The sequence below is a fragment of the Lontra canadensis genome, unplaced genomic scaffold (assembly GCF_010015895.1).
Source record: "Lontra canadensis isolate GAN:19392208 unplaced genomic scaffold, GSC_riverotter_1.0 scaffold3, whole genome shotgun sequence".
Lineage (NCBI taxonomy): Eukaryota > Metazoa > Chordata > Mammalia > Carnivora > Mustelidae > Lontra > Lontra canadensis.
This window is the reverse complement of record NW_022630997.1, coordinates 43,950,824-43,964,474: the sequence shown is the minus strand read 5'-3', so window position 1 is coordinate 43,964,474 and position 13,651 is coordinate 43,950,824. Positions and strand designations below refer to the sequence as shown.

At 53.3% G+C, this 13,651-nt stretch overlaps 1 protein-coding gene across 1 annotated transcript in view; it reads left to right on the top strand.

Annotated features, from left to right (window-relative positions):
• CDH23 (cadherin related 23) overlaps window positions 1–13,651 on the top strand; it is a 395,942-nt gene that overhangs the window by 205,880 nt on the left and 176,411 nt on the right. The window contains exons 10-11 of the mRNA XM_032841007.1: window positions 6,849–6,961; window positions 8,577–8,765. Of these exons, the coding sequence (XP_032696898.1) occupies window positions 6,849–6,961; window positions 8,577–8,765 (302 nt within the window). The remainder of the gene's footprint in view (window positions 1–6,848; window positions 6,962–8,576; window positions 8,766–13,651) is intronic.

Below are 13,651 nucleotides of genomic sequence, written 5' to 3'. Positions count from 1 at the left end.
AATCTCCGCGCAGCTCCTTTCGTCCATTTAGGGACTGGCATTGGAGCCGATGGATGTTTGGGCCCAGAAGCCCAATAAGATCATAAGTTCCTCATAAACATGGCTTTTTCCTTCTTTTCTGCCTCCCCAGCCCCAGAGCAGGGCCAGCCCGGAGCAACCCCCCCACCCCCGGCCTAGTGTGTGCCCCTTGACCCTCACCGTTGCTCAGGCATCCTTCTGAGTGAGTGTCCTGTCCCTGGGAGACAGAAGTGTGAGACCCTGGCCCCATCCTCCAGGCCACCCTGGATCTTGCTCTGAGAACGAGGGACACCCCCACAGTGCAGCCCAGCACGGGGGCTCGGAGGAGTGCGAGATGCCACGGCTGCCAGGACTGGCTTCCTGAGGCCTGTGACACTGGAGGTGGATTTAAGAACAGGAAGGAGCAGGGTGGAAGTCTTTGGTTTTCCTTTAACTAGGAGGGCAGCAGGCCGGGTTGCTGTTAGCCCAGCAGAGCAGACAAAGCAATTGAAAGTCATGCCTGTGTTCCCACACGCACCATCAGCGGCCGTCTAACTGCTTTCCTCCCAGACCTGGCTCACCGTGGGTCAAGTTGCTGCCAGGGAGATAACAAGGGGACAAGATTGTGGGAGTGATGGGATATGGCAGGAGCTAGGAGGAGGGGCTCCTGAGGAAGGGGAGAGGCCATCAGCCTCGGCGGAACAAGGAGGTGGAAGGGCAAGCCCCCCACGACCCAAAGAAAGAGCTGTGCCTCCTGTCCCCCCCGCCAAGTCTGACCTTCTTCCCTCTCCTCACTCCCTCCACCTACCTTCCCCTCTGCCTTTGACCATCTGTAAAACACAGAAGCCCTTTGCTTGACTCTGCTGCGCCCTCTAGCTGCCACTCTGCCTCTCTCCTGGTGTATTACTCCCCACGGTCTGCACCTGCTCCGTGTCCCCACATCTGTGCCCCTCCTGCCCACGGTGTCTCACAGTCTGACCTCTGGGGGCATCTGAAGATCCTGCCACTGGCCTCTGCCGGATCTTCCTTCTCCTGGGCCCCTCTTTCTCAGCGCTGCTTGACCCTACTGGCCACTCTTTCTCGGAATTTCCTCCTCTCCTGCCTCCGGGCACCCGGCACTATACAGTGTCCCCCTGCCTCTCAGACTACTGCCTGTCTCCCTGAATTCTCATGCTCATTCTCACTGGAGACATAGATCTGCCCTAAAGTTAGTCTGGCCAGACCCTCCGTGTGTCAACCCATGGGTTGCTAAGAGCTCCTGCCTGCGGGTCTGCCTTCCCACCAGTCCCCACCGTGGGCACTCCTCGCCACCTCGCCACCACCTGGAGGACATCGCCACCTGGACATTCTGCTGCTGTCTAAATCTGCCATGGAAGAATTGATCTAGAACTTCCCAGAATGTACCACGTTTTTACCTAGGACTCCCTCCTGAGAAAAAAGCCACTTTGCTGCTACTCCTTTCTAGGAAGGGTGACGATCTCTTGTGTCTCCCCGTCTGCTTGTCCCTTAGCATGGGGCCAAGTGCAGAGTAGGTGCAAAGCACGGGCAGGGCCAATGCCCATGGGACAAGAAAGAGATGTAAGCCAGCCGCTGGGTAGCTATGTGACCTTGGACAAGTTATTTGACGTCTCTGAACCTGCTTCCTCGTGTGGGACACGGGCTAAGGTTATTGTGAGGAGTATAATATGGGTACACAAATGGCTTCACTTGGTGCCTGACACACAGATCTTGCTGACGATTACTAGCCACTGTTTTTAATAAATAAGGGAAAGTAGGCTGGGACACCCCTTTGGTAGCCTTTCATGCTTTTGCAGACTTGATTCACATCCCCCCCAGGCTTTCTTTCGGGAATCTGAAGAGGTCTGGGTGCCCAGAGCTCCCAGAAGAGGTGGCTGACCCCCGAGAGAACCAGCAGGGTAGTAAGGACTCGCTTCTTCTCCTTTGTGAACGCTCTAAGTCACCTGTTCCCAAGAGCCTTAGGGCATAGAGGTGCAGTCCCGCTCCACTGCAGAACCCCTCCCCTACCAGGTATATCCACACGCACCTAGGACAGCACCTGTCGACCCAGGGAAAGCAGCTGCCCTTCGGCTCAGCAGTGGGGGCTGAACAGGTGAAAGGCGTCCCGAATAAGCCTCCCCTGGCCCCCCAGTCCCCGCGGGACTCGGATAAAGAATGTCTGGGAGAACAGAGGGCTGACAGGGTGGTATCGGCTTCCAGGGTAGCGGAGAAGCCTGTCTGTGTGGCTGCCAAGCCCGCAGCCCCCTGGGGAAGGGAGGATGGTGGGAGGGGGGCTAAGAGAGAGGGGCAGGGAAATGGTGACCCACCCTGAGGCGGCAGCCCTGGTGAGATGCCCCATGGTCGTCAGCCTTGGCCTCGGGGCTGCCAACTCGTACACATGGGTTTTCAGTTGTGAGGCCCTCCTGGCAAGAGGACAGGGTTGGCTCAGTCACCGGCTCGTGGGGTGGGGGTGGGTGTGGAGCCAGCGGTCCACCGTGGTATGATCTCGGTGCAGCACAGGTGGCCGACCTGTGGGGAGACCTCCCTGCAAGCCAGGTGCTGTATTTGCTCCTTCCATCCTCACCACGACGCTCTGTGGCAGGGACTATCATTACCCCAATATACAGACTAGAAAATTGAGATCCTCCAGATACGTTAAGTAACCTGCCCAAGCTTGCCTAGCCAAAGTCAAGCAGAGCTACTTGACCCCGAACAGTCGCCCTCCCGAGGGCATAATCTTACCCACCTCTCGAGGCCATGTGGCTTTCTTTTGGGGGACTTAGCTCAGCAAGTACTACTTATGTGTTCAATAGCGTGATCGTATCCCTGATGTTGATCTTCCCCTTGAAACCAAAGTCATGAACCTTGCCTGCTTTTCTCTACTGATTCTCTAGCACCTTGCACCCAGGCGGTGCTCAGTACCAACTCAAACGAATGATCAGTCCATCCGTCTTTGAAAGAGTCCTGCCCTTGGCCTTCCCTGCTTGGGGCTCAGGACTCGCCTCCAGCCCGTGCCTAAACAAGCATCCCAGGAGTCCTGCTACTGTCATGGTGACAGGAGACCATCAGAGCCAGTGGCTTATTCAGGTGGTCCTGTCGGCTCCCTGGGGGGCAACCCTTTCTGGCTGTTGGTCCTGGGAGTTGGTGATTCGAACTTGGTAGGAGGCTGAGACGTGAATGCCACACCGGTAGATATGGGGAAAAAGGGTGTGTGTGTGTGTGTGTGTGTGCGTGTTGGAGGAGAGTCCCTGAGTTTGAATATGTACCAGTTGGAGGGTATTTGCCTGTACATTTGTCAGAGAAAAATGCCTGGGTTAGGGGAAAGGGTAACTTATGTGCTGGAGACAGACTTCATGTTAGGGATGGGCAGTAAGGCCATCATCAGGGCAAAGGTCCCGAGTAGAGGGGGGGCCCAGCTGAGTGTGCTGGGGTTGATAACCCCATTTTTCAAGCCAAAACCCAAAGCACATCATTCAATAAGGGGCTTCTGGTTTGTGAATGATTTATAGGAAAAATCTTGCAAAGATAAAAATTGAATCACATTTAGTTAAACATTTGATAGTTTCCTTTATTGGGAAGAATAAATTTATATGGAAATTCAGAATGATGGGATGCTTGCCCTGGGGCTGGGGAGGTGGGGCTTACGCTGGTGTGGGGAGTGATGGGTGGCAGGAGGGTCAGAGAGGTTGCCTCAGGGCAGCCCTTCAGCTCAGCATTTAGGGGCTCAGAGGACCCAGACCCCAAAGGACCCTGCAATGTCCATGCTTCACCCCACCTCAACCCTGATCACCCTGTGATGTGAATATCTTATTGAGGGCCGCACCCCTGCCAGAATGTGTCTCTGGCATATCATAGGAGCTCAGTCATTGTTGGATGGATTAGCTAACGAAACACAGATGAAAGCCTCCATCCTCCCGCTTCACCAGCAGCGGAATTCCTGGCTGAAGAAAAAGCCACCCCCTTACCTTCATGCACATCTGGGCCTCCTTGCAGCCCTATCCTCCCCACTCCACCCACTCAGCAGGAAGGAGGCCGGGTCTCTCTACGGCCATGGAAGGAAGCTTCGGGCAAGGGGGAGGCTGGAGTGGTGTCCACTCCCTGGCCAGCAACCCCCCACATCCGAGTCCCCAAAGCCCGCAGTCCAAGAGTGACATGAGACCCAAACAGGCTCTGCAGGCATCAGCTGTCTCTCCCCTGCCTCACCCCACCCCTGCAGTGGGCTAGAAGGACCGGGGAGGGCAGCCTCTAGCTACCGACTGGGTAGAGGCTGATGCCTTGCCGGCCAGCAGACAATTAGCCTAGAACAGCTTGTATCCCAAAGTCTAAAGTTAGAAGACAGAATTGTCTCCGCCCTGCGCTTTCCTTCATTGATCCAAGAGATGGTTCGAGCCCCTAACAGTGCACAGATCCCTTTAGAGCCGGGGCCCGGGGCTTGCAGGAAGGTAGAGTAGCTCCCACCTGTGTGCCAGGTTATCAATCACTTCCCACCTGTGGAATCAGTGTCCATTTGCTCCTTCCCCAATTCTGCCCATCATCCAGGCCCAGCTCAAGCAATACTTAGCATTTACTTTGTGCCAGGAAATGATCCGACCCTATGCGTGTGTGCATGTGTGTGTATACAGAAACATATTTCACACTCATTTGATTCTCATGACCTTATGAGGTAGAGCCATTATTATCCCCATTTTATAAATGGGGAGACCAAGACACAGAGGGGTTAGGCGAGTTTCCCCAGGTCACACAGCCTCTACACAGTGGTGTAGGGAATTAATGCCACCTCCTCTGAGAAGCTTTCCTTCTTTGAGCCTTCCCATATGTTGAACAGTCTCTCCCTGCTGTGAACTGAGAGATGCTGATTCTCATGCATGTCGAAGCCCCCCTACCAGGATTCCTGATAGACCGACACCCACATCCCCCACCGCACCATGCACGGGGCCTGCCCAGAGGATGGCTGCCCTGGAGACTGAGGACCCTGTGAATGAATGGCAGTGTGTGAGTATGTGAATGAGCCAGCCTCTCCTATTTGAGAGAAGAGTGGAATTAGGATTTGTCCGGGTGAATTCCCAGCCTGGTGGGAAGGGCACAAGGACGAGCACGGGGGCCCAGGTGCACTGGGAGTAGGGATCCTTCAGGAAATTGCTGGGCGGTGAGTGCCCAGCACTGGCCAGGTTCCTTGAGGGACAGTTAGGAAAGGCCCCCCAGCTTTGGACTGGCCAGGAAGTTCCCGTGAATACACAGGGAGCAATGGGAGAGCAAACAGAACAGTGACTACTGCCTGTGAGCATGAAGGGTGAGCCAGAGAACTCAGGCTGCCTTCCTGGAGGAGGAGGAGGAAGAAGGATGGCTGTCTGGGGGAGGATGGGAAGGGAGGCCAAGAGGGAAAGGTGGACAAAGAGAGAAGAGGCAGGAATGAACATGGTGATTTAGGGATGCTGGGGAAGCCGCCATGGGGACATGGGACTCCCACAGGGAGAAGAGGCATAAAGTGAAGTTGGAAGGGGAGATCGGGGGTGGGGCGTGGATGGGGACAAAGACCTCCATCTGAGCTGGTGTTTCTTGTGTGTGATTTTTGCTAGTACTTTAAATAGATACTTCAGGTTTTAATAGGTACTTAAATGCTCATTCTTTTTTTTTTTTTTTTTTTTTAAAGATTTTATTTATTTATTTGACAGAGAGATCACAAGCAGGCAGAGAGGCAGGCAGAGAGAGAGGAGGAAGCAGGCTCCCCGCTGAGCAGAGAGCCCGATGCGGGGCTCGATCCCAGTACTCTGAGATCATGACCTGAGCCGAAGGCAGCGGCTTAACCCACTGAGCCACCCAGGCGCCCCTTAAATGCTCATTCTTAAGGTTGAATTAGGTTTTTGACTTACATGTGTTGTGAAAGGAACTTGTATAATGGCTAGATAGAAAATTAGAATAGAGGGGTGCCTGGGTGGCTCAGTGGGGTGGGTCTCTGCCTTTGGCTCAGGTCATGATCTCAGAGTCCTGGGATCAAGCCCCACATCAAGCTCTCTGCTCAGCGGGAAGCCTGCTTCCCACTCTCTCTGCCTGCCTCTCTGCCTACTTGTTATCTCTGTCAAAGAAATAAGTAAAATCCTTAAAAAAAAAATTAGAATAGAATAGAAAATGACCATAAAAATAAGCACAAAGGAAAGCAAACTAGGTTTCTGTTTTAGTCCATTTGGGCTACTATAACAGAATAGGAGGGACTGTGTCACTTCTAAACAACAGAAATTTATTTCTTACAATTCTGGAGGCTGAGAAATTCAAGATCACGAGTGTCAGCACAGTCAGTAAGGGCCCTCTTTCTGGTTCGTAGACGGTGATCCCTCACTGTGTCCTCTCATGGCCAAAAGGGCATGGGATCACTTGGGGTCTTTTTTGTAAGAGACTAATTCCATCCATGAAGCTTCCACCTTTGTGACCGAGCCCCCCCTCACCCTCCCACTGAAGGTCCCACTTACTAATACCATTGTGTGGCTTTGGATATTATCATATGAATTCTGGGGGGAAGGAAACGTTCAGACTGTAGCAGTTACTGAGTCCTAGCTGAGTACCACTGCTCCTGGAAGCCTCTGTGCCTGAAGCCTGGTCTCTCTCTGTTACAAAGGAAAACAAGGAAGTGTTAGAGAGGCGCTATAGGCATGGTAGCACCAAACCAAGACTTCTTCCAAGAGAAGGAAGAAGACCAAAGAGCAAAACGTCCTCACTCTGTGAATCAGTGCGGTCTGCTGTCTGGGCCACGTCTTCCAGAACACTTCCCACTACTCCACTACGCAGAGAAGAGCTATGACTGCCGCCCGTGCCCACCTGCCCTGGGCCCCAGGCATACCTGGAATGTTACTCTCTTCCAGGGAACACCAACAGCATCTTCGCCCTGGACTACATCAGCGGAGCTCTGACCTTGAATGGCCTCCTGGATCGGGAGAACCCCCTGTACAGCCACGGCTTCATCCTGACCGTAAAGGTGAGAACCATGTGGCGCATAGCTGCGTCCCATGGGGTGTGGTGCCCACATGGGGTACCAGCCTCCAGAAGTGCCCCCGTGAAAGCCCCCCGCCTCTCATACTGCATGATTCCCTGGGCTCATGCCCAGGGTCCCTGTCAGGAAGGGATGCTGGGGCTGGGCACCTCACAGCCATTATCAACAATCCCCTAGGGTTAGGACTTTTATCCCCATTTGAAGAACCAGGGGACACCTAGGAGGTACTCATCATGCTCCTTACGTTACCCACGATTCCAAGTTCTCTGTGGTCGCCACCTCAAATTCTTATATTGACCCCATTTCTGGGGTTTGTCCTGTTTCTGATTCTGACAGCTTCCCTGGGGCTCGTCGCTGGTTAGGAAGCAGCAGCAGAGTGGGGAGAGGTGGAAACTACTGGGGTCCTTACCCCGGAGGTGTGGTAGAGCCACAGCCCTCCTGCCCCTGAAACCCCTGCCATCGATGGCCAGTTTCAGTGAAAAATCTCTGATTTGCAGAGCCATTCCCTACGAAACCCATTTAGGGTATGGACTCTGCCTGGTCTACAGGGATCCTCCCCAGCCCCACCCATTGACTGATGCTGGGGTGGGCACAAGGCCTGAGGAGAAGGGCTTGGGGAATTAGGTCCTTCCATCCTGAGAATGGAGGAGCCCAGCCTGACCCTTGATTGCTCTCCTTGACCTTGGAAAGGCTGCAGCAGTAACTGGTTGATGAGCCCTCCGTGGCCACCTAGCTCCTCTGTCAACACCCAGTGTGCACACGTGGGCCAGCGAGGGGAGGGGAACTAACACCGCCTCTTCCTCACCCTGCCTTCACCAAGCCAGGGGCCCCTCTCTGCCTCCCCTCCTGTTGGCTTACTTCCTGTGGCGGCACATGGTTCCAGTGGGAGAGAACTGTGCCCTGGCCCCAGGACCACCTCCAGCTCACTGCGGGATCCCAAGTTCTTCCATCTTTATATAAAACGTGAGGATGTGCTCCCAGACTTGCTGTGACTCCTCATCTCCTGGGGAACTGGGAAAAGATAACTAGTCCTGGGCCTCCCGCCCAGAGATTTTGGTTCAGAAGATTGAGTGGGAACTGGGAATGGATATTTGGGGCCAGGGGTGCTCTGGTGCAGAGACCCGAGGATTTGAGTCTGACCCATGTTTCCCTGAGTCCGACCCAGACCCTCATGGCACCTAGCAGAGTGTTTAGGCCATAGCAGATGCCAAAGGTAGTCTTGATTACCTGCTAGCCTAAAAATTCCTGACCTCAGTTTTATCATCTGCCAAACTGAAGTCCCGCTTTGCCCCTTGACGAACCCCCAAATCTGTCTTAGCATCACCATGCCACCTTGTCCCCTGGGTTCTGGAATCCTACCGCCTAAAGTTGACATCTACTCTGACTGTGTGCCCTTACGCAAGTTACTTAAACTCTGAGCCTTAGTTTCCTCAAAGGTAAAATGGGGACGCTAACGATAGAATCTTCTTTCCGGGATGATGGTGAGGGGTTGGGGTCATTCACACGAAGCACAGGAGCTAGCCTTGAGAAATCCTTGGTAAATGATGATATTGTGATGAGGGCTGATTTCCTCTCTGGGGCGTCTGTCCTATCCTCACAGGGCACGGAGCTGAATGATGACCGTACCCCATCTGATGCCACAGTCACCACAACCTTCAACATCCTGGTTATTGACATCAATGACAATGCCCCCGAGTTCAACAGCTCCGAATACAGCGTGGCCATCACCGAGCTCGCCCAGGTGGGCTTTGCCCTACCCCTCTTCATCCAGGTGGTGGACAAGGACGAGGTGAGTGGCAGGAACACGTGGCCTGTCTAGGCCCCCACCCTTCCTGGGCCGTCCAACCCTGGGAAAGATGCAAGTTATCTCTAGGCTTCCAAGTCCCCATCTATAAAATAGAAACAAACCTTGCTGCCCCTCCTTCTCCTCCCCTGCAAAAATCAGCAGTCCCTAATCCCCAGCCTACCCCCGACCCCTGCAAAAGCTCTTGGAGCACACACTCCTGGTGGGTAGTTCTTCATTTAGTGATTTATTTAGAAATATATACTCGGCCTATTGATCTAGTATGTACATTATAAAACACACACCAAAAAAAAAAAAAAGATATTTTAAAAGTTGGGGGTTGTGGTATAAATAGAACCTTGGAAAAAAGTCTTATCTCTCCTTTGGTGTAGTTAATGACTCCTCTTTTTCCATGTGAGTAGTGTAAGTGCTTTCAAGGGGATCCCGGGCCACAAGGAGACTCTGGGGGTCTGAGACGCCTGCAGCCGCCTGCAGCCCCCTGCAGCCCCCTGCAGGGGCCTGCCCAGCTGAGGCCAGTCTTAAGAGGAAGGGACACGGACCACGATCGAGGGAGAGCTCCAGAAGGTGCCCCCTCCAGGCCTGGATGGGATGGGTTCCCTGCGGCCGGGGAGACCCTCTCAGCCTTCCTCCCTGCCTGCCCCTCCTGTGCCCGCTCTTTCCCCTGCCTGTCAGCAGCCAGGATCCTTAATAGCACTTCTATTTATTACTGCGGTTTGGGGCCCCACTCTTCTCAGGAATTCCATTAGGTTTTCCAGCCTGAGGGGCTTCTTGGCAATTACTTTTCACAATGCGGGACTCCCACACTGGCCTTGCTCCAGGCCTGGCTTCCCACTCGCTCCTCCTGCCCCACTCTACTCCGGCTGCTCGATCAGCGAACCGCCAGCACTCCTGCCCGGGAGCCTTTCCTCCCCGTCAGCCGTCTCCTGTCAGATTCTCTTAACGGCCACTGTCCAGGTCCACCCCAGCCAGCCCCTGCCCCCACAGGGACGCAGGTCAGTCCCACTGTATGTGTGTGTGTGCGTGCGCCCGCGCCCATGCGCCAGCCGCGTGCCCCCACCTCCTGCTAAGTCATCCCATCCCTGCCTGTCTGAGATAACTTGAGTATCTACTAAGCACCTACTGTTTACAAGGAGCTGGATTTGATCTGTTATGGGAGTGGAGACCGTGGGACCAGGTGTGTCCTACACAAGTATAGTAGATACTTTTTAAAACCTGCAGAAATACAGGAAGTTTAAAAGGTGGCGATCAACAGGTATAAAAATAAGCTCCAGTACTTTCTCATACCCCGGTGGGTCATCTTTTATCCCCCTGGAGCGCTGCACCCCCTTTAGACAATGCTGTGTGAGTGAGAGCCTCGGGACAAAGTGCCATCTCTGGTTTCAGGCTATGAAGAATGTCCAAGGGAACAGAGACACTGGTCCCCGCGTGCGGGCCAGTGACAGTGGGCAGAGAGGGCTCCAGACCTCGGCTGAGAAAAGGGGATGTGGGGGATAGAGGATCAGCAAAAGCTCTACAGTGAAAGGGGGACCAAGGCTGAGCCTTGGGACACAAATCAGATGGTGACAGGCAGCCAGGAGAGCTGGAGGGCTGGGCAGTGGCCCACTGAGAGGCCCAGAGAGAGGAACCTGCAAGGAAGAGGAGGGAGCAGGCCGTACCGTGTGATTGATGCAGGGTTTATGTAGTGGGCTCCTGTGAGGGTGGGCTGGGACGCAGACCTTGAGCCTTGAATGCCAAACCAAAGAACTGGGGCTCGATTTTGGAGGCAAACCGGAGGGGAGGCAACTTGTGTAGTGGTTCATGGCCCAAGCTCCGGAGTCAGCCGGGGCCTGTGTTCAATCCAGTCTTGTAATTCACTAGCTCTGCAACCTTCCGTGAGTGGTTGACCCTCTCTAAGCGTCCTCTCTCTCATCTGTGTGAAAATGTACCCGTTTCTATTGCAGTCACAAATTAACCCTGAGACAGAGGTTTCTTTCTCGCTCAGAGATTTATTACTTCTCATCCAGCACAGGCGGGCAGGGAGACCCCACTCTGTAGTCTCTCGGGTACTGCTCTGCAGTCAATTGGTCACGGCAGGAGGGAAGGGACAGCTAGGGGGCAAGCACCGGCCCTTCTAGGCTTCATCCTGAGCTGCCCAGAGCTGCCCAGAACTAGGGACATGGCCCTACCTCACTGCCAGGAGGCTGGGGGAGACAGGGAGGCAGCTACATATTTGGCTGGCCGACAAGGGATAGAGAAGGAGATCAAACCTTTAGTCTGGAGAACTGTGCACAATATCTGGCACACCCCCGAGATGTTAACCAGATGGTCCGGGGGCATCCCCACCAGCAGGGCCAGCAACCCCAGGGCTTCTCACCACCACTGGTTGGGGCATTCAGGGTCACCTTGATCGCTTGGGGTTTAGCTCAGTCCTGCTTTGCTGGAAGGCCTGTCCGAGCATCTGCAGGGAGGCTGAGGGGTGTCTGGGTCCAGCCTGCCTCTAGTGGCCGCTCCCCACCCAGACAAAGGCCTCAGCATGCCCGCTATGGATGGGGTGCCCACGCTACCAGGGATCCTGTCGCTGCTTGCCCCAGGGAGTTGGCCAGTGTCTGACAGTAAAGGGCCGCCCTCCCCCCTGGGGAGCCCCACTTCTCCGGGGCACACTGAGGTGCAGAGAAAGAAAGACTGATGAAGAAAGACAGCCCAGAAGCTCAGACTCCTCACCTTAAGGTCCTCTGAGTCACAGTCCAGGCTCCCCATAGAACTGCCCCCAAACCATCCCAGCGTGGTCCTGGGCCAGTTCCTGAAAAACAGGGAGGAATAAATTGCTTTCTAAATTGCCCTGGGTGTTTTGTTTTGTTTTGTTTTGCTTATGTCTCCCATCCTTACTCTCCAGAATTCTGGAGGGATCCAGATCTGGCTGGGATAAATGCCCCCAAGGCCCAGTCTCAGATGCTAAGGGTCAGGCCCCAGGTTCCCGGCATGGAGTAGTTCAGCCATGTTGCCAACATCCAGAATCTGGGAAAAATCAGGGAACCTCAAAGAGAAATCAGGCATCTTTAGTAAAAGGAGATTTTAAAAATTTGTTTTTTCTTCCAGTTCTCTTTCTGAGGGGAGGATACGTGGGCTGGGATTTGTATCTGGGGTGAAGGTGGCTGGATTTGCTAGATGTCATGGAAAAATGCATTCATTGAGCAGACTTGGAGGAGGGAAAGGAGCATGAGGAGAGGTAAAGTCACTTTGTCGTCATCTAGAGAACATGTGATTCTGATGAAGTTCTAGAACATGGGGGAGGTCTGGAGCCCATGACCAAGAAAGAATTCTTGAGACATCTTTGGTGCAAAATGGTGGTTTATTAAAGCACGGGGACAGGACCCGTGGGCAGGAAGAGCTGCTGCCCTGGGGATGCGAGGAGTGGTCTATTATATACTTGTAAGTTGGGGAGGGGATTAGGGATGATATAAGTCTCTAAAGAATTTTGGAAGCAAGGTTTCTAGGACCTTGAGGGGCTAGCTATTGTCTGGGGAAAAGGTTATTCATTACCAGTAATAAAACCTTTTACCAGTAATAAAACCTTTTCGTGAGACCCTTTTGATGTATATCACTGGGCCATATGCTTGGGAATGATTGTCGACACTATCTTGGAAGTTTAGAGCTAAAGTTTCCAAAGGAATTGTTAGAGTAGACTTACAGGATCCTGGTTGGGGGTAGGGAGTCAGTCAGGCTAGGATTGTCCTTTGCCCTTAGCAAAGCATTAAGGTTGGGGTAGTTGAGTCCCTAGAGGAGAGTCACTCTACCTGTTTTAAGGGCTTGTCAGTAGGTAAGGAAATTTAATAATTTTTCTTCTGCCTCTGTTTCCCTCATCAATTCTCCCTTGCACTCATCATTACGTGCTTTTGCAGATATCAGTGTGATAGTCTCAATCATACCTCTCTCCCCAATTAAACTGAAGAGTTCATGGGCAGGGGCAGGCCTGCTTTTGCTCCCCAGTGTGGCCCAGAGCCTCATCCTCTGCCTGGCCTTTGGGAGGCACTGCAAAATGCGTGCTGGTTGAATTAAAGAGTGATTTAATGATAAAAGTAACCATGAGGTAGCTCAGGGCTTTGTCCAAACTCCATTCTCAGTGCCCCTGGGCTAAAAGCTCAATTCCCCCTGAGTTTGAGGTAGAAGGTGACCTCATAAGTCCACAATGAGGCAGCAGAGGGTGCTGATGGAAAACAGAAAGGGAAAGAGGAAGCAGTTTAACCTCTCAGTTAGCACTTTGTGGCCGTCATTCCCAAGAAGGTTGCTAAGCTAATTCACTAAGACTAGTCAACGCTGGCATCCCCTCCAGATGGAAGATTCTGCCCCGTTTCTTGCCGAATCTCAGCCTCTGCAGGAATTTCAAGACAGCAATGGTACTTAAAAGAAGCCCCTTCTATCTCCCAAGGACTCCATCTTCATTGTCAAGTCCTGCTGAGTAATTTCTTCTCCTTTCCTCTGCTACAGAAAACTCACAGAAGCGCAGGAAGGGAAGGGATAGCAGGGTCTGAAACCATCACCAACCCCCTTGGCCTGCATGACAGTTGAGATGCAAATAGATGGTTGTAATGCAAATCACACACACACACACACACACACACACACACACACACAATCTCAAGGCAATGGCCCCAGGAGTCAGCCTTGGTGTGGCATTCATCTGAGTTTCAAATGAAAGGCTGCGGCAGCCTCATTCCCCAGCTCCTGGCTGCTGGGTGTTCTCTTGTCTCTTCCTCGGTGTTCTGGAAAGCCAGGGCAAATGAGCCACACTCTCACCCACTTGGATCCCTACCATATCCTGACCCACGCCCTTGGCCACAGGATGTTCTTTGTGTTTTCTCCAGTTCGGTCAGCTTTTCCTCTCCTGATCAAGC